The following is a 24,564-nucleotide window of genomic DNA, read 5'->3' on the forward strand; positions in this document are numbered from 1 at the left end:
AAAACGTACGTTCATGAAGATATCCTCTAAATGTGCCCAGAAATGGCACAATTCTGTTTCCAAAATTCTTAGGAAATGTTCCCCAAAATAAATTAAAGGTAACAACTCCTCAGAGATTAGCAGATGATGCAAAGACCACAACCACAAACAGAGCAGGTACTGTACTTGATTAAGTAGCCTATCAATGCCGAAAATCTGATCCACGCGTCAGTCTCACCTTTTATTGGCTATTGCATGCAATTGACAAACTGCATAGATGTTAAACCATGTAACAGAATAATTTTGTCTGTTCTGCAGAAAACGGTGGAAAATATGGATTTTGATGGCATGGAGCCTCTAAAGATCTTTTTTTTCTTATGAACGTTGACGGTCATATTTATTGATGTACTTTTCTGCACTGCTTTTCAAGGTCACTCTTTTCCCATCCCCCAGTCTACACCTTTTTCTCATTCACTCACAAAAGATGTGTACTTTCACAATAGAACCACTAGAGGACTCCTTTTTTAATATCCACTTTCCTTTTTTTTCAATTCAAGTCATCCCCCAGTTACTGTCAGCTTCCCCCTCCCCTTACCTTCCTATCCATCCCTACCTTACTCCCACCTACTTGTCGCCTCTTCCCGGCACGCAGATGCTAGCAAGACCGGCATTCGCAACGTTTTGAATTCACATCGGAGAAAGAGGGGTTAACAAGAGCAGATACAGTATTTGTGGTATGTACTCAACGCCGTCTTATTTTGTCTATGTGGCAGCGGTCGGAAGCGTACTCCTCCACGATGCTTCGAATTGACATGGGTATATTTCACATATAGGGGAAAAAATGACACGACTGTGTCATATGGACGGAGAAATGTACAAACGCTCGACGCGAGAGCGCTAGCTCAGCTTCGCCAGACCCGGAGAGCCTTGCGTCTGCGATAGGAAGCGACACAAGCTCGCCGTTATTTGACTGTCATTAAAAAAAAGCAGCGTGGGGAAGAGGAAAATCCTACATAGGAACGGTTCTTATGCGTTATGACTACATATTCCACATACGAGCAATTCGGAGTACAATGGGGCAGTTTTTTTAAAGTCCGCTTTGTGATAAATGCGTTTCAATGTTCAACTGTAGTATTTCCTTGACATAAGTACCGGGTCACCGCGGTCGGATATATATTTTTTTGCCAGCTTCCGCGCCTCAGCAGCGGCGCTGTTGTGTGATGTGTGTGGGAAGGGAGCTTGCTAGTAGTGGATTGTGAGCACCCCCTCCTCATATTTTCTCACTGATGCTGTCATTTTGTCACTGTTAATTCAGATGGGTCGTTCCTGGGGATTCTGCGGACTGTGCACAAAACTACCCTCATGATAAAGTTGAACTAAATTGCGTTGCATAATCTCTTGACTCGAGAGGTCACGCCAGTGGGAGAGACTTAGCAATAATTGATGGTTTTAGTGGGCCAACAACGAACGTAGCCTCACCACCAGTCTTGGCTTATGGTTTATAACGAAGCTTGCTGGCCCTGCAGAACATTCCTGCAGCCATGAAATTATTGATGAGTCCGACCATTCTTGGTGTAGGGTGACATCCTGTACATCCTGTGAGCAAGTTTTATGCAACCTTTGTCCTCTGTTGCACATTTTCCTCCGTTTAATCTCTACGCAACAGCCCTCGCGAGCATGCTCAAATCCTCCAGGGAAGGACTTTGAATGTCAATTTTATAGTACGTGTTTGAAATGACTTGCCGTGCTTTGCTGTTGCTGTATGAAAGTCATTGAGGTCATTCAAGCTTTTTACTCTCGTCTCTAAAGTGAAACCAGATGCTTCAGCGTTGCCTATTGTGCTTTTTTGTTTTTCGTGAGGCGGGCTCACTCACAATCATTTTGTTATTCTATATGCATGCTGTAGGGAAGAATAGAGGCAGGTAAGTCTAAAGGCCACAAGAGACACTGTATGTGTGCTGTCAGGAGAGAGACTAGTCAAGTCAAGTCAACTGTATTTATAGAGCACTTTCAAACAGCCATCGCTGCATACAAAGTGCTGTACATGGAGCAATTTAACATGCACAATAAACAGTAAAACAAATCGGTAATAAAGACGGTAGAAAGCACGAAACAGTAAAACCAAGAACAAATCTAAGTCATGCTGAGTCGAATGCCAGAGAATACAAGTGAGTTTTGAGGAGGGTTTTGAAGATGGGCAGCGAGGAGGCTTGCCGAATGTTCAGTGGGAGGTCATTCCAGAGAGAGGGACCAGCAACAGAAAAGGCTCGATACCCTCTGAGCCTCAGTTTAGTTTTTGGTACTTATAATAATGTCTGGTCCGCAGACCTGAGGCGCCGGGCAGGTGTGTAGGGGCGGATGAGCTCAGAGCGGTAAGGTGGCTCGAGATTATTCCGATAAACTCTAATAACTAAAATGTATAAAGTGAACACCGTGTCCTTGCAGAGACTGCTATGAAGTTGTTGTTTCTTAGTCATTGCAACAGACTCAAACAAGCACATATCACCTATACAAGGAATGTGTTGCCGTGGCCAGTTCACAACTCTCAACCTCACCGGGAGGGAAATTGCAAAGGGAGTTGGTTTATAATCCTCATGTTGGAAGCAAGAGGGAATCGTAATCACATTTATCTGTGACATCACATAGTTCATCCCTTGTTTCCGCCGTGCTGTCCAAAAATAGAGCATTTCACAAATCGTCACAAAAACAAGCATACAGCTGCTGCAGCAAATAAATGCTCGATGAGAGTTTTAAAATGTACTCCTACTCCTAAAACACTTAGAACCACAATGACACATGGAAAAAAATGCCACCAACCTCCAGCATCAGGTAACTGCCGCCTTTCAGAGACTAATGATTTTTAGCTAATGATAATCTGTGCATCCAGCAAAACTCAATGCAGCTCTGCTCCCCTTTTGGCTTTAACATGATACTGCAGGGGCATCACACCTGTGGTTATTTATCACGCGCTTTTTAGTGGAAGGGAACTTGGGCCCGAAGCATGTGATTTTTTACAAAGACAATTCCATGAATAAACACAATTATTTTCTCTCTTGCGTGACGTCAAAAGGGAAGCTAAACTTTCGATTTATTTGTTTCATGGTTTGAATTCTCACAAGCTGTGCTCATGACAGTTCAACATTCTGTGCGAGATTCTGCTATACTTGTTTATGAGAAACATCAGGTCCCCAGATGTGATTTGGAAAATAGACACAATGGCATCCTTTTATAAAAATGTTGCTTTATCAGCTGATTACAAAAACATCTCTGGCAGTTCTTAAGGAATCTGCCACATGTTTCAGATACGTTTTGACATATCTGTCACTGGTAAGAAGCGTCCACTCTGCACCAGTAGGTTTTTTTTTTTTTTTTTGCTGCTTTTGCTGTGGTTTTGTGTCAAGGCGCACTCACGTGACTGCCTTGGTGTTTGGCCAGTTCCTGTAATAATTTACCAAGTGACACTGTCATTGGGTGAGGGTCCTCTTCCACTGTTTGCCACATGAGGACTGAAAGGCAGCCAAGGAGGCGTGACGCACAAGGTACTCTCATTTGAATGAATGGAAACGATAATAAATGTATTATTATTATTATTAAAGTAACCTGAGGTAAATCTGGCTCCAGATTTTTACTTCTATTACAGTGATATTTTTGTCCTGTTTGCGAGTCAGAGCTGATTAAATCAAATGTCCCTGCTGTGCTATCTCATCACTTTGCTCTGGTCTTATCTGCGCCGCCATTGAAAGCTCAATGTGACTAGGTTTTGTAAGAAGGACACTTCTATATGTACATACTTCTTATTTTCAACTGACACATTTATAGAACCTTTAAAAAAAACAAAATTTTATTCTATTACATTTTAGAGCTTTATCTGCAATGTTTTTAAAGCAACTACTGTTGGGGTACAATAGCAGACATTGAAAATCATTTCTGAGAATACCTGCAAACATTCCTGCCTATATTTAAACAAAGACAAAAAGAGAAATATCTAGTCATCTACAGTAGTGGCCTTCTATTTGATGTTACTGTAGATACTTTTTGACAGTTTTGTAAACCTTGCTCATTACTAAAACGTGCACACATAATGCAGCAATATTTTGTACCAGTTCGCCTACAGCAGCTGGTTTATGATGGAAAAAAAAACCCTCACAGAGCACATTACGACTGTCACTTGATTGTTCAGCATGTCTTTAAATGATGACCCCTGTATTTCTTTAAAACGACAGGCACATAAATGACCAAACCATGGCTTTTTAAGTGTGTTTTGTTATTATGACATTTTGTTTTTCCTCATCTCTTGCCACTATCCTTATTGAGTGTGAATCATTATTTATGGGCTCATTGTTGAAATGATGAAGAACGGTTCAAGCAAGAGTTGTTATCAGCCAGAGTCAGTGGGCGGGCATACTCACCGGTTTTATTGAACATGTCCAATGGGTGCTTAAAGTGCCCGAGTTCAAGGTTCTGCAGCAGAGACTACTTTCACAATCACTCTGACTAATTGTTTATTTATCAGTGCTTATGTCCCTCAGAGGGCAAGTTTTGAAAGATGTGTGTTGGTATCAGGGTTTAAGTCCTTTCATGATCCCCATCATGGCACAAAAATTCCTAAAATGTTTGTTGACTGTAAAATGATGTGCAGCATAATACTATTCCCCTCCAGCCCTGTAGGTGGTGATAGATTGCGTTGCTAGTTAGGTGCCAATTAGCACACACCAGACTCTTTTTTTCCCCCCTCTATTTTTAATTCTGCATATGGTGGATCTTTGCCCCCATCTGGCCACAGTGCAACCAGACTGGTACAGGGGAACATGACAACACAATTCCCAAACTGCACTTTTATTCATAGCCACACCGAATGTGCCTTTGTTATATGGAGTCCAGTGGGAAGGAATTATAGCCTGGGTTTGGAATAAGGAATTCCTCTGGGATTTGGTTGGCGAGTGATGGCACTGTGCAGACGCTGAACTCTAAGGCCTCTTGTTTTGTTCACAGACTGTTGATTATCCCGACAGTACAATCAGACAAACAGGCTATCGGTCAAATAAAGTTGCGACAGCGTGGTATGGTGGGGTGATAGGCGACATTAGACAAGTTGGGTTGTGTGCATAGCAAAAATGACTCAGTGAAGTGCGTACAACCCACCTATACTTTAGTCAGACTTTTATAGTACGGTTTATGTATATCCGACTTGGCAAGTAATCGTAATTTAACCGTAAGATTGATTTTGACCTCTCACAATTATAAACACTTCATAATTAGAGAAAAACAATTAATGTGGCAAACGGCGAATGTGTTTGCCAGTCATGTTTTGTCACTTTGAGTAATGCTAAGTCAGAGTTTATAAATGCAGCACCTGTGCTTGGTCACGAGTGATTGGGAGCTAGCGTGCGTTTAATGTCAACCACTGGCGTACAAAAACTGTGTTTTAGTCATTAATAACTGTCAGTTCGCTGCCTCCATAATCCACAGAATGACCTACAATAAATTAGTGTACCAAACAGGACATCACAGTACAGCAAACGCACACAGTAGCTCGTGTGTGCTAATGCCAGCTTTCAGACACGAATGCCCCTATGTCAAAATGAAATCAGGCAACAGCCACAGCGTACTTCATATAGATGCTCAAATACAACATTATTCTCGTTTGATGTTGGCCACAATAATGTAAACAACTGTCCGGATTCGTCATTCAAAAGCAAATAAAGGGTCCACAATTAACACGGGGCAACACTTCTTCTACGTCTTTGCCCAAATTGTTATTCAAGTCGAACTGGAACACATCAGCAAATAGTTGGCAGAACTAATGTTGACACGCCACCTGAGAATATGTGACTGAAAGTAATTACAAGCATTGTGGTAAAATATCATTAACGCTTGTTTGTCGTATTAGCTGCAATGTTGTCATTCAATTTGCTTGACTGACTTTGTAGCAGGGACAAAACGGCACCAGAGCTCTTTACTCTCAGAATATGGTATTAACCATAATAACCGTACTTAAACTTTGTAATTTGAAGCAGTCATAGCATACTAACCGTTTTGAGATTGTCTCATGATTTTTCCCAACTCAATAGTAACATGAGAGGTACAAAATATTGGAAATATTTCCCCAAAAAATTGTCGACAGATTTTTTTGCCAGGTCAGACATTAATAAATAAAATGTATTAACAAGTGAGAGTTATTTTTTGGGACGGCATAACTTATACTGGATTGCATTATCGTGTATAACTCTACCTAATCGAGCTGGTTGGAGTTGCCTATAAACAAACAAACAGAAGTAACACGTGGTTCATCCTACCAAAAAGTGCTGTGTTATTCTCCAAACATACCACAATGTAGCACAAATGTGAAGGTTACAGGAAAACACTGATGACATTTTCATGTTTGCATTTCCAGTGTGAGGCTGGTTATGTCATTCACTACCAATGCATTACAAATGTGTTGGTTTTTCTTCTCCAATACATCCAATGTTAAAAACATGACTGTAGCTTGTTACTTTCTGAGTAAAAACACGTTGTCAAATGTTGACAGAGGCAGTTTCCCCTCTTCTTATGACTCCACGTACACACATACTCCTTTCTCCACCTGTGGAGGAGCCCGGGGTGGGCCAGCAGGGCTGGGCGTGCTTTCAGCTCTCCAAATAAAACACACCAGACTGCACCTGCCCTCATCTTATTTGCAATAGAAACATCCTTACTTGTTGTGCAATCTGTACAAGCAGAGTGTGACCGCCTTATGATGCTCATGTGGAGTGTACACAAAGAAACCCACCACTCAGCAGTGTTATGATTCGCAAAAGCTGAGAGTCGTGACTCGTGACTGAGGTGCATTCCTAGTGAGAGGCGGGCTTGGGTCTCCTGCAGAGTGAGCCTGTGATTGGTGGAAGCAAGGGGTGGGGGAATTGAGAGAGAGAAGAGGAAGCATTTTCAAATAGTGAAGCTAAGTGTCAAAAATAGGGAACAACACTAGGCCTGTTTCATGTGTTGGCTCAAAATGGTTGTTTAGACAACAAGATGGCGTCCTCTGTCGCGTGTGCATAAAACATGAAGGTCATGTGGGACTGAGCCACAGGCTGACAGAATTCAAAATATATGCTTATCTTTAACATGGCAACATAAGTTTCTCATTATATTCTCCTGTGTTTGTTTCCGATACCTGAATGAATACTGTGATCCTAATATTTATCCACGATGAGTTCATGACGGCACAGTCAGCAAAATCTACCGGTATATTTCCACTCCTGCCGAAATGGCTTATACTGTATATGACTCAGAAATGGCATGATTTTCCTTGGTCGTCCATACACCTTTTAAAAATGTATTGTCTGATTTTTTTTTTTTAATTCTAAAACAATGATTTGCAGTCAAAACAAATTACCATAAATAGACGTTTATTTGGATGACGCTTTTAATTTTAACACGATTTAATACGAAATGTCAAGATCTTCCATAATGATGATAATAGCAGATGCTTTGAAATATTTGAGTGACAACATATCCAAGGCAAACGAAATTAAAACTAAAAAGAAGATATGATCAAAATTTTCTGACGGATATAGATTTTGAAACTGATTTCACCAAGCTTCACAAATGTTCAACATGCGCACTGCCTGTGACACGTCACACATTTTCTTTCTTTCATACCTTGAATTTCTTTGTCCCATGTCCAAATCTGCTTTTCAGTTGCCGTTTTAAAAAAAAAATTGAATTTCCATTGTAGCGCAGTGTTGTTTGATTGTGTTTGAGCACATTCCCACACGCAAAATGCCTTTTCTTTTCTGGTGAATATAAATGTAACACTGTAAAAAGTTAAAGTAAAACATTCTACTAATACGAAGCCAAAACGTAATTTTAACACGAATTATAATTTTGACAAATTTCTTTTGTCAAATTTGAGATGGTTTGAGGAAAAAATAGTGCACATTAATTTGGGAACACCCTGGATATTTTGGATTCTTGTAATTGGGGTTTACACTAGTGCAGAAGTGGAATCAGCCTACCTTTGTTATCAGCATGAATATTACATTTTTTCAAACCCTCAAATGCACCATTTACTTCAGTGAAATCTCTGCATTTTGTTTCAGATCTCCCCCAACTTGACCTACAGCAAGAAGACAAAGCAGAATAAAAATCATCCTTTGGAATCTATAATCACACTTGACTGCAAGAGCCTTCTGTAACAAACAACCTCATTTATATTACGACTGCCGCCACCGCTCACATTTAACGGACACGTTGACACAACAGTGAGGAGCCAGGGCTTCATATAAATGGCTGACAAGCAGATCAGGTAAGGTTGTGCCAGAAATGCAGCAGCACTTTGCCCTTTGTTTTTATCTCGCTCATTCATGCTTTTGTCTCTTCTTCAAGTTTGCCTGCCAAATTGATCAATGGGGGTGTCGCTGGGCTAATTGGAGTCACTTGCGTGTTTCCCATCGACTTGGCCAAGACGCGCTTGCAAAACCAGCAAAATGGATCTCGCCTTTACACCAGCATGTACGTCTTATCTTTACACAGAAGACCTGACATCAGCTTTTTTGTGTAATGTTCCTTGTCTGTTGTTTTTGTTTTCAATATATTTTAGGTCAGACTGCCTTATCAAGACCATCCGGTCAGAGGGCTACTTTGGGATGTACAGAGGTGAGTTTGGAAGTTTAGGAAAAATGAGATAAGATTTAGAAAAGCAAGAGTCAAAGGACATGAAATCTACTGACGAGTGAAGATAATAACAGTCGAACCTCCGAGGTCAAACGCAATCCATTCCGAAATGCTGGTCAAAACCTCTCATTAGTTCTTATTTCCCATCACTTATCCCATGTGTCCGTTTTCGGGGTTGTTTTACAAAACAACGAGACCATGAACATTTGAGCTCATCACCCCCCAAATCCCCGTTGTCTCATCGTTGTTGCATTCGGAAATACACTCCGAATGCACTGCTTGACTCGGACAGTTCTGAATCTCAGCATGGTGTTCATATAAGATAAGATAAGATAAGATAAGATAAGATAAGATATCCTTTATTTGTCCCACACTGGGGATATGTGCCGTTCGGTTATTTTGAGCATCCCATAAAGTGGAGTACCAGAGCCAAGTGCATCAGGCAGTACAACGAACCAGTTGAAACACAAGCTGCTGATTATAGGGTAGAAATTAATGTGAGCGGAGCACGTTCTGCCTACCCAAACACCTATTTAATAACTATGTTGAATTGTGTCGTTTTAGTTTAAAATGGCTTATCTTAACGAGAATCCCACTGTACAGGCCAGTGTTTGAAGTCAACTTTTAACATTTGTAACAATCATACAAGTGTAAAAATACTGTAGGTGTACCTGGGATTATTCAAATCTATAAACACTACCACTCAGTGTTTCATGATGTACGCTGAGGTTTCGCAATATGCTGACATTTTGTGAAACTTTAGAACCATGGCTCACGTGGTTAAGTGGTCCTCTCCCAATCAATGGCTGCACGTTCAATTCTCAGTCCTCCCGTGACACTGTGTGGAAGTGTCCTAAAACAAGATACCGAACCCCCGTGTTGCACCTGATCCTGTGTCATCAGTAGGTGAATGAGGAGACAGCACTCTGAGTACTTTGAAAGGTAGAAAAGTGCTATATATGTGCATCTCCAAGTCTCTCAAAATATTGCAGAAAACGTCATTTATTTCAGTAGTTCAATTAAAAAAGTCAAACCCCTGTTTTATATACTTTATAGACTCACTGCACATCAACTAAAATATTGATAATAGTGATTCTATTTTTTCATTTTGATTATGATAGTTTTCAGTTTTGCAAAATCTGTATCTTTTAAATACAGTATAGAAATTTGGTGAAGTCAATGTTTCTGAAGTGTCACACATCGATTGACTCGGTTGTGCAGTGTGTTGGACATATAATGGGCAATCAAAAATGCTGTGTCCTCTGACATGAGCTTTCATCATAAAAATTACGAAGCCAGATTCAGCCGGCTGCCAACTAGTACCAATATATATATATGATGTAGTTGACAGCAATATTAGTTATATTTATCATGACATATGTACCTGTGACAAAAAAAAAGCAAAGCGTGGAGAGTCTGTTTCACTGAAATACACGTGCAGTCAATGATGAGTGGGGCAATCAGAGTCTCTCAAATATACATAGTCTCCCCTTAACCGTTTCAGGGACAGCAGTTACTACAGTGGACACCTTGTCATGTTATCAGGTTACAGGGTGTAAGAAAGGGTTAAAGTCTTGGCCTCTTCCTCTCTTTGTATGATTATTATATATCGACAGCAGCCTGGGCAATCCACTTCTTCCTCAACAATGACGCCATAACAGTTAACGCAGTACAGTACATGTGACACCTCAAAACGCATTTTCTTTACAAGACGATTTTTTTTCGATACAGCGACTTGGTTGTATATGCAAGGGTCAGGCCATTCACTTTTTTAATTGAAATTCTGAAATAAACTAAAAAAAAAAAAGATGACAATTTATTGAGATGCACCTGAACAAGTGAAACCCAATTAGTTTTCATTTTTACATTCTTTTTTTCCCTGAAAAGTATGTCGGAAATCCTACTTATACAACATTAGGGGAATTTAAATTTGGAGGTTCTGCTGAATTTGGAAAAACAATATATTTTTCCCCCATGACTTCCTTTCCTTCTTTCTATTCACTACTATTCAATCATTTATGCTTTGTTACTTCTTCCTCCCCAGGAGCGGCGGTGAACTTGACACTTGTCACACCGGAAAAAGCCATCAAATTGGCTGCCAATGACTTCTTCAGGCATCACCTCTCCAAGGATGGGTGAGAGATTAACACTGTTTCTCATTCACAAAGTGATTTTTGTATTTACTAACATGTAACATGACACATCCTCTGCCTGTGTTCCATCACTGAGGTCCCAAACTAACCTGGCAAGACCCGGACTGATTCATGAATCACTCAAAGGAGTACTTCATAGTATCAGTCCAGTACTGCTCCAATGGGTGGGGGGGGGGGGGGGTGGGGGGGGGGATAACTTGTGCACGCCTATCAAACTTTTGTTTTGACCAGTCATGGCAACGGACGATGACGTTGTCACCGGTATGCGGCTTGCTTTGACCAGCTGTCCACTGTTATCTCGATGAGTGGCATGGATGGCATCATGGCATTGAGTGACAGTTGTTGTTTTTGCAATGTAAATATGTGAGTAAAAGGCGTAATCAATTGATTAATCAATTAATTAATTAATTGCAGCCTTCTGAGCATTCGTCCATTGGTGTCGCCATTTTCGGATTGTTTGATTTTTCTCCCGACCTCGGTGCTTCTTGTTTTCGTCAGAGCCACTTATCCCGCCCCCAAACGCGCTGTTGCTTTGTGATTGGTCCACCCCCTCCACTGGTGCTGCTCTGAGAAAATCAGTGAGCTTAGAATACAATTGATTCTCTGGGTTTTAGTCAACTCATAAATACCATGAGAATTCAGCTTGCAGGCAAGGTTCGTGCCAAACATTGCATGGCAGCAGTTTAGGTGTAGAGTTACTTGTATACAAGACAGCAGTAATCCAATCTATAATCCTATTTACAACTCCACATATCATATTAACTAGCAGTTATGTGCCCCTGTCCTCATGAGATAACACTGTCTCCTTCCCTGTGACATACATTCAGGCTGATGAATGATTGACTTGACTGACCAAGCAGCTTGTCAATTATTTATCCTCCTGTGTGTCTGGCCCTTGAAATGGCAGACAAAGATTCACAGGTGGTGGAAAATCTGTTATCAGGTGGTCAACTACATAAATAAATCTTACATGACTCTTGCCTTTAATCTCATTTCACTTTTGTATTTATTTTCTTATTGTTTCCCCAGAAAGCTCACCTTGCTCAAAGAGATGCTGGCTGGGTGCGGCGCAGGCACTTGCCAGGTGAGTAATTGAGGTGGTGCTTGAATAGCATCCTGCTGTTCTCCATCTGGAATTGCTGCCGCCTTGAGCACTGCCGGTGTAGGTCACCAAATCTCTCCCTCATTTGTCTGTGCCTACAGCAACAATTACTCAACAACATATGTAACTGAATTTGAAGGTTTTTCTTAGGACCGTAATGTGAAATGTTGTTTGCAGATGATATGTGAGCTCTGTTTTGCTTGGCTATGTCCACTGAGTGACTCCAAAGCGCAAATGCTTATTGTCAATGAGGGCAAAGGCTTCAAGCTCTCCCGAAAGAACATGATTAGATTAAATGTAGCTAACCTTGGTTTAAGATTGTAGCTGCTAACATGACCATCTCACTCTTAATCCACTTAACTGGTTACTCCTTTTTGGGTGACAAGTAAAACAATTTAGCTTAGATTAAATTAAAATGTGAATGAAAAGTTTGTTCCAGTAGCCCATTTTTCATCATGGTGCGCTGGTTCCCCAGCACCTGACGCAGACCTTGTTTGGCCGGGCGACGTCTGAGCCGGCATGTCATTCGTTTTATTGTCTCTCATCATTGTATGAGGTAGGCATTAGCGTGAAGGATCTTGCCCAAGGACCCACACTGGATGGTGTTATGTGCTCATTTTTTTGCCCCCAGGCGGGATTCGAACCACCGTCTCAACCAAACCAATGCCTTACCAACTGAGCTATCCAGCCGCTCTCTCTCTCTATATATATATATACATATACATATATATACATATATACATATATATATATATATACATATATATATATATATATATATATGGCTCAGACGTCACCCGGCCAAAACAAGGTCTGCGTCAGGTGGTGGGGAACCAGAGCACCATGATGAAAAATGGGCTACTGGAACAAAGCGGAGATGGGCGAGATGCGATAACATGGCTCTGTTGGAAGGCTACTACTCGAGCAACCCTAGTCAGAGGGGTTACATGCAGAGAATGTGGGCTAAATGGTTACTTCGAAACCCACAGTCACGGTTGACCACGAAACAACTAGTAGCTCAGTGTTCCAACATCCACAAACGGCAACTGCTGTCACAACTTGAGATTGATGAGGTACAACGCAGGTTCCATGGTGAAGGGCCCCAGGCTGCCAGATCAGAGGAGGAGGTCATACAAGAGATTGGGAGGCATGCCCCAATGAATGCAGATGATGAGATTGGGTGGCCAGCCCCAATGAATGAAATGCTGAGCGAGGCAGCAACTGACCTGAAAGCTAAGATCATGGCGAGAATGAAAGCTGGGCAACCCAGAAACCGATTACAACGGCTATGTGAAGTACCATCTGAAAGTGTGAATGCAGCACTGAGGGCAATCCCTACCGTAACGATCACAGAAACCAATGAGCTGATATACGCTTCAGCATCAGTGATCCTGGAGACTCTGGGCTATAAAAGCAACCATGGAAGCCATGAGATACGTTACCCACCATGGAAAAGACGGTTGGAGGCTAAGATCAAGGCGGCCCGGAAAGATGTGAGTCAATTGACGGAGGCCCAGAGAGGTGTGATGAAAAGGCCGAGAGGTACATCCAGATGACCATACCCGAAGCACTCGAAACTGCCAAACGAAGGCTCCAAGCCTTGTCCAGTCGCCTAAAGCGGTACACGAAAGAGAATGAGGCTAGACGAATAAACAGGCTGTTCGCAACACAACCTGCGAAAGTGTACGCTCAGTGGCAGGGACCTAACAACAGAGCTGACCCACCAAGACTGGAAACTGAAAGGTACTGGAGAGGCATATGGGAGAAGGAGGTTGCACATAACAGCAGTGCACAATGGCTGGTGACCCTGAGAGAGGAGCACAGCAACCTCCCTGAACAGAACCCAGTTACCGTAACAGTGGCAGACATACAGGAAAGAGTCTCAGATATGAAGAACTGGACAGCACCAGGCCCGGACATGGTCCACACCTACTGGCTATAAAGAAACTCACAGCACTCCATGAGCGCCTAGCAGTACAAATGAACCAGCTGCTGAGGGATGGGACTCACCCAGAATGGCTAACCGAAGGGCGAACGATCCTGATCATGAAGGATCCCTCGAAGGGTGCAGCCCCATCCAACTATCGGCCAATAACCTGTCTCTCCACAACATGGAAGCTCATGTCAGGCATCATTGCGGCTAAGATAAGTGGACACATGGATCAATACATGAACGAAGCGCAGAAGGGCATTGGTAGAGATACCAGAGGAGCCAAACATCAGCTCCTGGTTGACAGAACAGTCGCACAAGACTGCAGGTCCCGACGTACCAACCTGTGCACAGCTTGGATTGATTACAAGAAAGCCTATGACTCGATGCCACATACATGGATCACTGAATGCTTGGAGTTGTATAAGGTGAACAGGACCCTAAGAGCCTTCGTTGCAAACTCGATGAGGATGTGGAAAACCACACTTGAAGCCAATGGCAAGCCACTTACCCAAGTGTCCATCAAATGTGGCATATACCAAGGTGATGCACTCTCCCCACTGCTGTTCTGCATAGGACTGAACCCCCTAAGCCAAGTAATCACCAAGACAGGCTATGGATACCACCTCAGAAATGGAGCTACGATCAATCACCTCCTCTACATGGATGACATAACGCTGTATGCTAAGAGCGAAAGGGACATAGATTCCCTGATCCACACAACCAGGATCTACAGCAGTGACATCGGGATGTCATTCGGGCTTGAGAAATGTAGTCGGATGGTGACTAAGAGAGGAAAGGTAGTCCGCACTAAAGGGGTCTCACTCCCTGAAGGAACAATAGCAGACATTGAGGACAGCTACAAGTACCTTGGTATACCACAAGCCAATGGCAACCTCGAACTGGCAACAAGGAAAGCGGCTACGGCCAAATACCTCCAGCGAGTGAGGCAAGTCCTAAGAAGCGCCAGCTCAATGGCAAGAATAAGACCCGGGCAATAAACAGCTAGGCCCTGCCAGTGATCAGATACCCTGCAGGAATAATAAGGTGGCCAAAGGAAGAGATTCAGACCACGGACATTAAGACCCGAAAGCTCCTAACCATGCATGGAGGGTTCCATCCCAAATCCAGCACCCTGAGACTGTACGCAAGCCGAAAGGAAGGAGGCCGGGGACTAGTGAGTGTGAGAGCCACTGTCCAGGATGAAACATCCAAGCTCCATGAATACGTCAAGGAGAAGGCTCCAACGGATGACGTACTCAGAGAATGTCTCAGACAATGGGGAACAGAAGTGAGGTGTTGGAAGAGGGACCATCATGGGAGGACAAGCCCCTACACGGGATGTACCACCGGACCATAACAGAAGTGGCCGATCTCAAGAAGTCTTATCAGTGGCTAGAGAGGGCTGGCCTGAAGGACAGCACAGAGGCACTCATCCTGGCTGCTCAGGAGCAGGCCTTGAGCACTAGAGCCATCGAGGCCCAGATATACCACACCAGACAAGACCCAAGGTGTAGGTTGTGCAAAGAGGCACCTGAGACGATCCAACACATAACTGCAGGGTGTAAGATGCTGGCAGGGAAAGCCTACATGGAACGCCATAACCAGGTGGCTGGCATAGTCTACCGAAACATCTGTGCGGAGTATGGACTGGAAACCCCAAGGTCAAAATGGGAAACACCTCCGAAGGTGGTAGAGAATGACAGAGCGAAGATCCTGTGGGACTTCCAGATCCAGACTGACAAGATGGTAATGGCGAATCAACCAGATATCGTGATCATAGATAAAGGGCAGAGGAAAGCCGTTGTAGTGGATGTAGCGGTCCCAAGTGATGGAAACATCAGGAAGAAGGAACATGAGAAACTCGAGAAATACCAAGGGCTCAGAGAGGAACTGGAGAGAGCCTGGAAGGTAAAGGTGACAGTCGTGCCTGTTTTGGTCGGAGCACTCGGGGCAGTGACCCCCAAACCTGATGAGTGGTTGTAACAGATCCCGGGAACAACATCGGACATCTCAGTCCAGAAATGTGCAGTGCTGGGAACAGCAAGGATACTGCGCAGAACCCTCAAGCTTCCTGGCCTCTGGTAGAGGACCCGAGCTGAATGAGGGATGGACACCACCCGAGGGGTGAGATGAGGATTTTTTTTAAATTTATATGTATGTATGTATGTATTTATGTATGTATGTATGTATGTATGTATGTGTGTGTGTGTGTGACACACACACACACACACACACTGTACTTTTAACATGTAAATTGTATTTTGTTATAGGTTATTGTCACCACTCCTATGGAGATGTTGAAAATTCAGCTCCAAGATGCTGGACGTATTGGTAAGAAGTAGAAATCAAACTGTTCACCGCGGGTGGTGTTGGTGCACAATTTGGAGAAATAATGTCCCCTTGTGGTCTTTTAAGGAGACTGCAACTTGCATCCATGTTGAAAAATGTCAACCCCCCCAAAATTATTTTTGAAAAAAAAAAGCTAACTTTTGTTACATTATTCTCATTATAGTAATAGTAAAAACCCAGCCATTCTCTCATCCATTTTCTTGCCCATCTTCATTAGGTACTGAGTGAGGTGAAGCCTATCCCAGGTGACTTTGAGTGAGACACAGGGTAAATCTTGGACTGGTCACCAGCCAGTCAGACTGCAAAAGCAACCGTTCGTACTGTTATTTACTTTCACATAAATGGACATTTTATAGTTTTCTATGAACCTACCATGGATGTTTTGGGAAGGTGAGAGGAAGCGGGTGAAACCCCGCCTCTTGCCTAAAGTCAACTTGGCTAGGCTGCTGCTCACCTGCATCCCTAATGAGAAGAAATGTCGGGAAGTAGATGAATGTTTAAATACCACATATCTCTTTAATAGTGTTTAACTGAGTGAAATCCGAGGTTCATCTTTTTTTCTAGAAATGCCCGGGGGTGGTTGTTATTGCATTTATTGCATCTGATTGTTTAGCTAGCCAAGAAATGGTACAAATATTTAAACAAAATAACACTTAAATCATTATAGATTGACCAGTGGGCATTGATGTGGGCTGTTGTTTGCTCTTATCGCTTACAACTGCAGCTGTTGTGGAAATGCTATATAAATGAAGATGAGCTGAATTGAGTACCTCCAAGCCTATCGAAGACGTTTGAGCTACGGATTTATAAAAAAAAATGTCAGTAAGTGCAAATTAAAAATATTGCTGCTGAGAGAATTCCAAAATTCTATTACTGAAAAAATACTTACAGTCCAAATTAGTATGTTTAGCATGATTCTTTAAGTATCACCCTTCATCCATTCCGACATTACAGATTCAAAGTACAGCTTGAAGTTCCTTTCAACTTAGCCAACGCTGTGTACCATGAACAGATCAAATACATTGTGATGATGAAATCTGCCGATGCATTTGTTCTACGAATACGGAGAAAATCCAGGCAATTTTCAGGTGTATACTGAAGAAGTTGCACTTTCAATTAGTTCCATATCTTGTTTTAAAAAAGGACGCCAGACCTCTGTCTCGTATTCCGAATCGGATCTGACAAAAACCTTCACATAACTTCATCACTGACGTGCCAAGACTTGTCTAGAAAAGTGATTTCCCATTTAATATGAACCAAAGGAACCTACAAATAATTCTAACCAGATTTTTTCTCTTACAATGGTCTTCTCTTAAAATTATTTCTTGTGCTGCTTAGCGGCGCAGAGGAAGCTGATGCCGGAGTTGGTGCCAGCTGGCACCGTGGAACCCAAGTCGCCAACTGCAATGCAGCTCACCAGACAATTACTGAGGGAAAAGGGAATTGCTGGATTATACAAGGGCCTTGGCGCCACGTTGCTCAGGTAAAAACCAAGCTGGCGCAGCGGTAAAAGTTTGAGTAATGCTAAGCATTTCAAATTGTCTTCTGTGACCCAGGGACGTTCCATTCTCCATCATCTACTTCCCTCTTTTTGCTAACCTGAATAACTTTGGAAAGCGGGGTGCAGAAGGAACCGCTCCTTTTTACGTGTCCTTCATATCGGGCTGCTTAGCAGGGAGCACGGCGGCCGTTGCGGTCAACCCGGTCGACGGTGAGTGGCGATTCTGTGAGCGTTATTGATGCAATATGAGCCGTCCTGATATTCTGACCTGAATTCTGTGCGTTGCAGTCATAAAGACAAGACTTCAGTCTTTGAACCGGGCCAGCACTGAGGACACATACAGCGGAGTCACTGACTGCATCAGGTGACCTCATTGTGTCTTTACTGCCGTCACCTGCACAACACAACTTGCTCTCCAGTTTGAATAATGCTTTGTCATTACGCGCTTTCCAGGAAAATCTTGCGGAATGAAGGCCCGTCAGCCTTTCTAAAGGGGGCCTACTGTCGAGCCTTGGTGATTGCCCCTCTCTTTGGCATCGCCCAGGTGGTCTACTTCTTGGGCGTGGGCGAGTTTATCCTCAGCTTCTTGCCGAAAAGGGACAACTAGGAAGCACATCCTTGTCTGCCTTTCCTACCCAGATCGCATCACACCTCCACCTGCGTGAGGAGTCATCTCATTCTTACAGACCTATCTGTTTATATTTTTAATGACGTGTGCTGCATTTTATGCGTTTCAAATTTGTTGTCTTGAATGTCCGAATCATGCAGGAGGGAGCCTCTGTTTGCTGCCTGCGCCGGCGCATATCAACCCTGATATCAAGCCACAAGCGTCAGCTTGAGTTTGAGTGAATTTGTAATGACAAAATATGTCGTTTTATATTATGATTCTTGAAATTTCCAGGGAGGCTGACTGCCCTTGGTTGCTGCAGTTTTGCAAGCTCCTCCTTACGGGATTATTTAAAACGGCACTCCGCTTCAAATCAAATAGACTAGTCATACAAGAAAAATAGAATACTGCACCTACCATTAACTATGAGCACATATATGGAGATTTTTACGAACAATGCTATTCAGGATATTCCCCAATGCTGAAAAATGTAAAGGGAACACTAGGTCAATGAAATATCCATCCATCCATTTTAAACACCGCTCATCCCGAATAGGGTTGCGGGATCCTATCCCTGCTGACTTCGGGCGAAAGGCGGACCTGAACTGGTCGCCAGTCAGTTGCAGGACACGTATAGAGACAAACAACCATTCACACCCACATTCACACCGTCACTGAGTGGGAATCGATCCCACGCTAGTTCTTTGACAACAAAATAGCATGATAAACTGTTATTGGAAACTCAAATCGCGGCCCGGTAGTCCAGTGATTAGCACGTCGGCTTCACAGTGCAGAGGTACCGGGTTCGATTCCAGCTCCGGCCTCCCTGTGTGGAGTTTGCATGTTCTCCCCGGGCCTGTGTGGGTTTTCTCCGGGTGTTCCGGTTTCCTCCCACATTCCAAAAACATGCATGGCAGGCTGATTGGATGCTCTAAATTGTCCCTAGGTGTGAGTGTGAGCGTGGATGGTTGTTCGTCTCTGTGTGCCCTGCGATTGGCTGGCAACTGATTCAGGGTGTTCCCCGCCTACTGCCCGAAGATGGCTGGGATAGGCTCCAGCACCCCCCGCGAACCTAGTGAGGATCAAGCGGTTCGGAAAATGGATGGATGGATGGATGGATGGAAACTCAAATCACAATCAAATGTAAAAACTTTAGGGGTTCCCAAACTTTTTGGACTTTTTGGAAGTGATTCTCAATCGTTATGGCTATCAGGTTGGTATCCCTTATGTGGGATAAGAATGTGTTCCCTTTATCATTTTTTAAAGCAGTGTAGTTCAGGGAAAGTGTCCAGCACACATGACAAGCCCCAACCCTTAAACCATAAGAAAACTTTCATTACCACAGTTTTACGTTTTTGTAAAGAAGATCAGATTCCATCCAATACGTCCACAGTAACTCTACTGTTCACCTTGTCACAAAGCTCCTTTTGTGTTGTGTAGTTTGAGCAGAGAGTGTGCACTGCACAGCCCCCACGCACAATCCCGGATTCGCATTGCTTTAAGAAAGGTGGGAAGTTGAAAACTAAGAGGGGTCTAAGTAACTCTGGTATCATGAGAATATATTGGCTTCGTGTGTAAACGGTACGGTCGCTTATTGTGGAAAGCAGATTTTAAATGATTGTTTACAGAATCGTTCAGTGGATGTTTTCTGAACTTGAATGAACTGGCAGGGCCCAGAGAGCCTGCGACAAACTTTTATCATGAAATCCAAAATCAACACCAATGTTTGTTTTGTTTACCAAACCAACTTGTATATGTTCTTGTTTGCTTTAAGCTGCGAGGGGAAAGCAGCCCTCTAATATGTCAATGTTTGCATCGCATCCGCAAAGCCCTGCCATTGTTTTTTTTTTCTCTAACCGGGGATCAAGGTGACTTTGACATCTTTTTAATCAACCACATTCTGCTCTAGTGCCCACTGTGCTGTATTGTTGCACTGTAGCTATATCTGATGCAACTTTTTAACGTGTACTCATCTGTGGGACTTAGAACTATTTATCAATGTTCCTTTTTTTGGGTGGTATGGCACTGTCTGTTTGTATGTGTTGTTGACATGTCTATTTTTGAATGATTATATTGTGCATATGCAGATGGCATGAAGTCTGTGCTTTCGGATGTGTTGTTTGTTTTGTACATGATGGCTTATTTGCACACCTACCTCTCCCGCCCTTATCCATCGTGTAGTGATATGATGAAGGAATTCAACAAGCATAATTTTTGCTTACACACAGCATGCCAATAGGGGTATGCAATCGGGAACACGCGTGCTTGGAGGTGTAAGACCTTAGCTCTAGCTGCTTAAGCATCATTTCAATAACCATCTCAAAGTTACGTTAGTCCACTCTTTGTCCGCACGAGTCATTTGAGAGTTTGATAATCTACTAGTGCACCGAATTGTCCATAATACTACTCTGTACTTTTTCCTCACTTGTCAGACAATTCAGCACACTGACTAGGTTACAATGAGTGACATTTTTTTCCGCTACTGCCTCTGACTCCTGTGTGGCATTTCTGCACACTAGTGGATGATGATGAGAGCGCACTTGTATAGCAACTATGTTACTTGTGTGGCAATGATGTGCACTAGGTGACAACTGGATGTTACTAATTATATTAGTGTGTTCTAAAATTCTACTAGTTAACATGCATCACTTTACTTATAGCACTAGTAGCAGTCAGTGTTAAGGCAAAACCTTTAACTCATTGTAGGCAGTCCTAAAGCGAAAGCCAGAAGGCCGCACCTCCGGCCGTAATGACTGTAACAGTTGAGCCACAGGAACAATAGCTTGTGTAAGCTCATCATCATCGTAAATGAGTATCACGCTTCTCTCAACATTCCAGCTGCTGTTTTCACCTCACGTGTGCTTTTCCGGTGATCATGCCTATTTTGTGCGAGTGTTGTTGATGATGATTTTCTTTTTTAACCTTTCCCCCGTTTTATTTTATGTTAGCTTTGATAATGTTGGTAAGTTATGAAGCTTTACTTATGCCATGAAATATTGCTGACCTTGTGAATTTGGTTATGTGAGTGCGTGTGTCCAGACAATGTAGTGTTGTAGCTGATGTGTAGCGGTTCTCTTTGCTTCTGTCTGTCTGTCACACTTGTGTGCCATTTCTCTCTCCTCGTGAAGAGGAATTGTATTACACCAAGGGCTCTATTTTCGTAGACAGCACATCTGCGCTCTGGTGCTCATGCTGGCGGATCCAGATATTCCGATCAGTGGAAGGCTCGCCGTGTGATTTTGCTAATTTGGCAGACAGGTCTCCTGCAAGCTGGTGTAGCAGCAAGAGTGTCTTGGAGAGCACAGTTTGGTCAGAGAAAGTCCATCTAAAATTTACGCTTGCTCAGACCACGTTTAACACCGGGGCCAAATAGGCAGCTGGTCTAATGCGATGTATTTAATTGATAAATATGTGCAAACACACTGAATCATTATATTGCTTTTGTTAAATCATTCTACTGGGCAGCCCACCTAGGACTGGGCAGTCTCCAAGTGCTGACTTCACGTCCTCCATGTCGAGACTCCAGTGCGCTTCTATAATAAGGAATGAAAGCAGCTGCTTGATTGGCCATAATTGAAGTTGGCTGTGACCACTCACACAGCTCTCCCATTTGCGCAGCCAGATATCTTCCTAACGGTTTTTGCTGATTGTTTTTTTTCCTCCCACGAAAACATTTTAAAATTACAACATAAGACAAATGTTAAAACAAAAAAATCTGCCAATATTTTCCTCTATTGTAAAGGGAAACTAAGTGAAACTGAGTATTCTCAAACAGTCAAATGTTTTGCCTGTATTTTATATCGTTATTGTTGTAAGCTATAAGGCACCCCCCCAAAAAAGTAATTTTATTCATTATATAAACTTTGAATTAAAAAACCCAATTAATCGGGAATTGGAATTTTTTTCTGCCAAATCCCTCCAGAAAGTTCATATCAGCCTGGTCTTACAAATGACCAGTCTTAGATCTAACCCATTCATGTGCAGGGATACGCAACTCGCCATGCAGGATTTAAATAAAAATAGAGCCCTAGGTGTATGACAATTTTGAGCGTTTGTAAAAAAAAAAAAAGCACAAAGGTGGACTAAGGCACACAAGATCACACTTTGATTACCGATGGGTACAAAGGGTATGCATAGTAGATACACAGATTCCAATGTGAAATGTATTTAAATTTATCTGAAGTGTTTCTATATGCCAAGTTGAGACAACATAAAGAGGTCCATGTGATGGTGTGCACTATAAGCAGTTATCCACAGAATATACAGTATATTGCCTACATATTCTAAATCAATCAGATATAAGAATGTAACTTAGATATTATAAGATGTATTATTTAGTGAATAATTTATCGAAAGATTTATTGCTTTACACATTCACCTAAAACTTACACACACAAAACCAGCTCATTGATATGCAATAAGTACAAGCAGCACACACTAGGATGTAAACTTGTGTCGGCGTCACAGTAATGTATAAACAACGTGACCAGGGACCTTTGCAACAATTTCACGGTCTGAGCCATCCTCATGACCTCTGTTCACTTCCTCCGAGGAGTTGTGCACACAGCACTTAAAAAACAAACAAACAATAATCTGCAACCCCACCAATCCGCAATGAGACCTCCATAACATAGAGGGTGTCATCTTAATGTGCGGTGATTGACACACGTCCTATGCATTGTTTATGATGCCGTGGTTTTAAAACAAAGTTATTGTGTTTCCTGTCACGATTTGCTGTTCAATAAACTGACTGTCCCTAAATCACTCATAGTCATGTTTCTTCATCTCTGGAGATGCTTTCAAGGTTCTGCAGCTACTGTTATTGTGTCCTTTGTTGTTTAGTTCAAAAGGGAGAGAGAATGAAAATGTGCACCGGTATCTAATAGGAACCAATAATTCACACCCACTTGCAAGCAACTCATAGGTACTTGAAATTCAAACCATCTATTTCCTACTTCTCATTCAGGGTCAAGGGGAAGCTGACGTATCTCGGCTGACTTTGGATGAGAGGCACACAACAGCCTGGACTAGTCGCCAGTGAATCACAGGGAACACTATGGATGACCATTCACACTTATATGCACACTTACAATCCTCTACATCTAAATGTACACTATTGTAAAACACACCGGGCACACTCAATTGCAATTTGGAATGAATCAGGGTTTTAGATTGATATTCTGCATAAGTACACATTGCACAATACTTTATATACAGTATGTACTATGAATTCGTTAAATACATGCACCACAGACTCCAATACAATTAAGACTCATGCAGTATGTAATCTTTTACCCAGATGAGGTAAATGGATAACAAGACAGATCAACAAATGTTGACCTTTTTAGTTTCCCCAAGTGATAAAATATGTAAAACAGCAACAACACCAATTATAGATAATGTGAGCAGAGTTGAGTTCACTGCTACCATACAGTACAGGGAGGGCTTTGGGATTCTTCTTTTGACTAGTAGTGATTTAAGTGTGTCATACACAACCCAGATGGTGTGCACTGCCACTCCCGACCATTGTGAATTGTCATGGAGAGCACAAATCAGTAAGAATGTACAGTATCTCTTTGGTCATACTTTCACAAGGAGCAACAGTATCCATGTTATGTGCTTGGTCTGTAGGTAGCACAGGTGACGGATCCAGTCCGTGTCATTTTGCGGCCCGTAAAAAGCATGTCAGAATTTTCTCCGACTTCTGTTTAGAACACGTTTTCTTTCATAAAAATGCAAATAATCAAACAGTGTGCGTACGAATTCACGCTGTTGAAAATGTTGACTGTGTAACTTACCTGCGTCCCTTATTACAAGCCAAAAGCTTCCCTCAAAATAAAAAAAAACTCTTGCTGATTAATTTTTGCAGTGGCGTGCAATCATGATTGACCTTAATTTAAAACTTAGATGAAATTGTATGCATTAATTTCAAAAAGTAATTACCTTGATTTCACAGCTTGTTTTGTGTCTTGTGCTCAGCTTCTCGTCGCGTGTATGTGGAATTGTTTTCTCCAATCAGATGTCATGCTCTACGTGTTGCCATATGAATCGAATCTGCCCTGGGTTGTGTGCACTCCTGATTGGTTGAGATAAATACGTACGCCAAATTATCTTGTTACCTGGAAGGTGATGTCGGACATGATTAAAACAAATACAGCATTTTCAAGTTGGTCTTTTCAAGAGAGGCTGGACAGTCTGAAGACAGGTTGGAGAACCCTGTTGCAAGCTAACTTCTTTCAACCGAGAAATGTATTGTTATTGCCACTTCAGGAGCAGCAAATACTT

At 42.4% G+C, this 24,564-nt stretch overlaps 2 protein-coding genes across 4 annotated transcripts in view; one reads left to right on the forward strand and one right to left on the reverse strand.

The window, feature by feature from the left end:
* The window catches only part of pgghg (protein-glucosylgalactosylhydroxylysine glucosidase), an 88,894-nt gene that overhangs the window by 52,600 nt on the left and 11,730 nt on the right, over window positions 1-24,564 (reverse strand). The gene's annotated exons all lie outside the window — the stretch shown is intronic.
* Window positions 506-23,040, forward strand: slc25a22a (solute carrier family 25 member 22a). Of its 3 annotated transcripts, XR_007961880.1 has the most exons (12): window positions 506-713; window positions 8,061-8,266; window positions 8,347-8,472; window positions 8,561-8,616; window positions 10,679-10,769; window positions 11,817-11,871; window positions 16,093-16,153; window positions 17,510-17,654; window positions 17,728-17,882; window positions 17,961-18,036; window positions 18,126-18,333; window positions 18,441-23,040. XR_007961880.1 is itself a non-coding variant. In XM_052061914.1 (11 exons), exons 2-11 carry the CDS (start codon window positions 8,247-8,249, stop codon window positions 18,277-18,279), a joined length of 939 nt encoding a protein of 312 aa, XP_051917874.1. In that variant the 5' UTR covers window positions 507-713; window positions 8,061-8,246; the 3' UTR covers window positions 18,280-23,040. The 3 variants fall into 3 exon arrangements, 2 of the variants coding, with proteins under 2 accessions (XP_051917874.1, XP_051917875.1); XM_052061914.1 differs by having other exon boundaries at window positions 507-713; window positions 18,126-23,040; XM_052061915.1 differs by lacking the exon at window positions 506-713 and adding an exon at window positions 3,385-3,518 and having other exon boundaries at window positions 18,126-23,040.

The sequence above is a fragment of the Hippocampus zosterae genome, chromosome 3 (assembly GCF_025434085.1).
Source record: "Hippocampus zosterae strain Florida chromosome 3, ASM2543408v3, whole genome shotgun sequence".
Classification (NCBI taxonomy): Eukaryota; Metazoa; Chordata; class Actinopteri; order Syngnathiformes; family Syngnathidae; genus Hippocampus; species Hippocampus zosterae.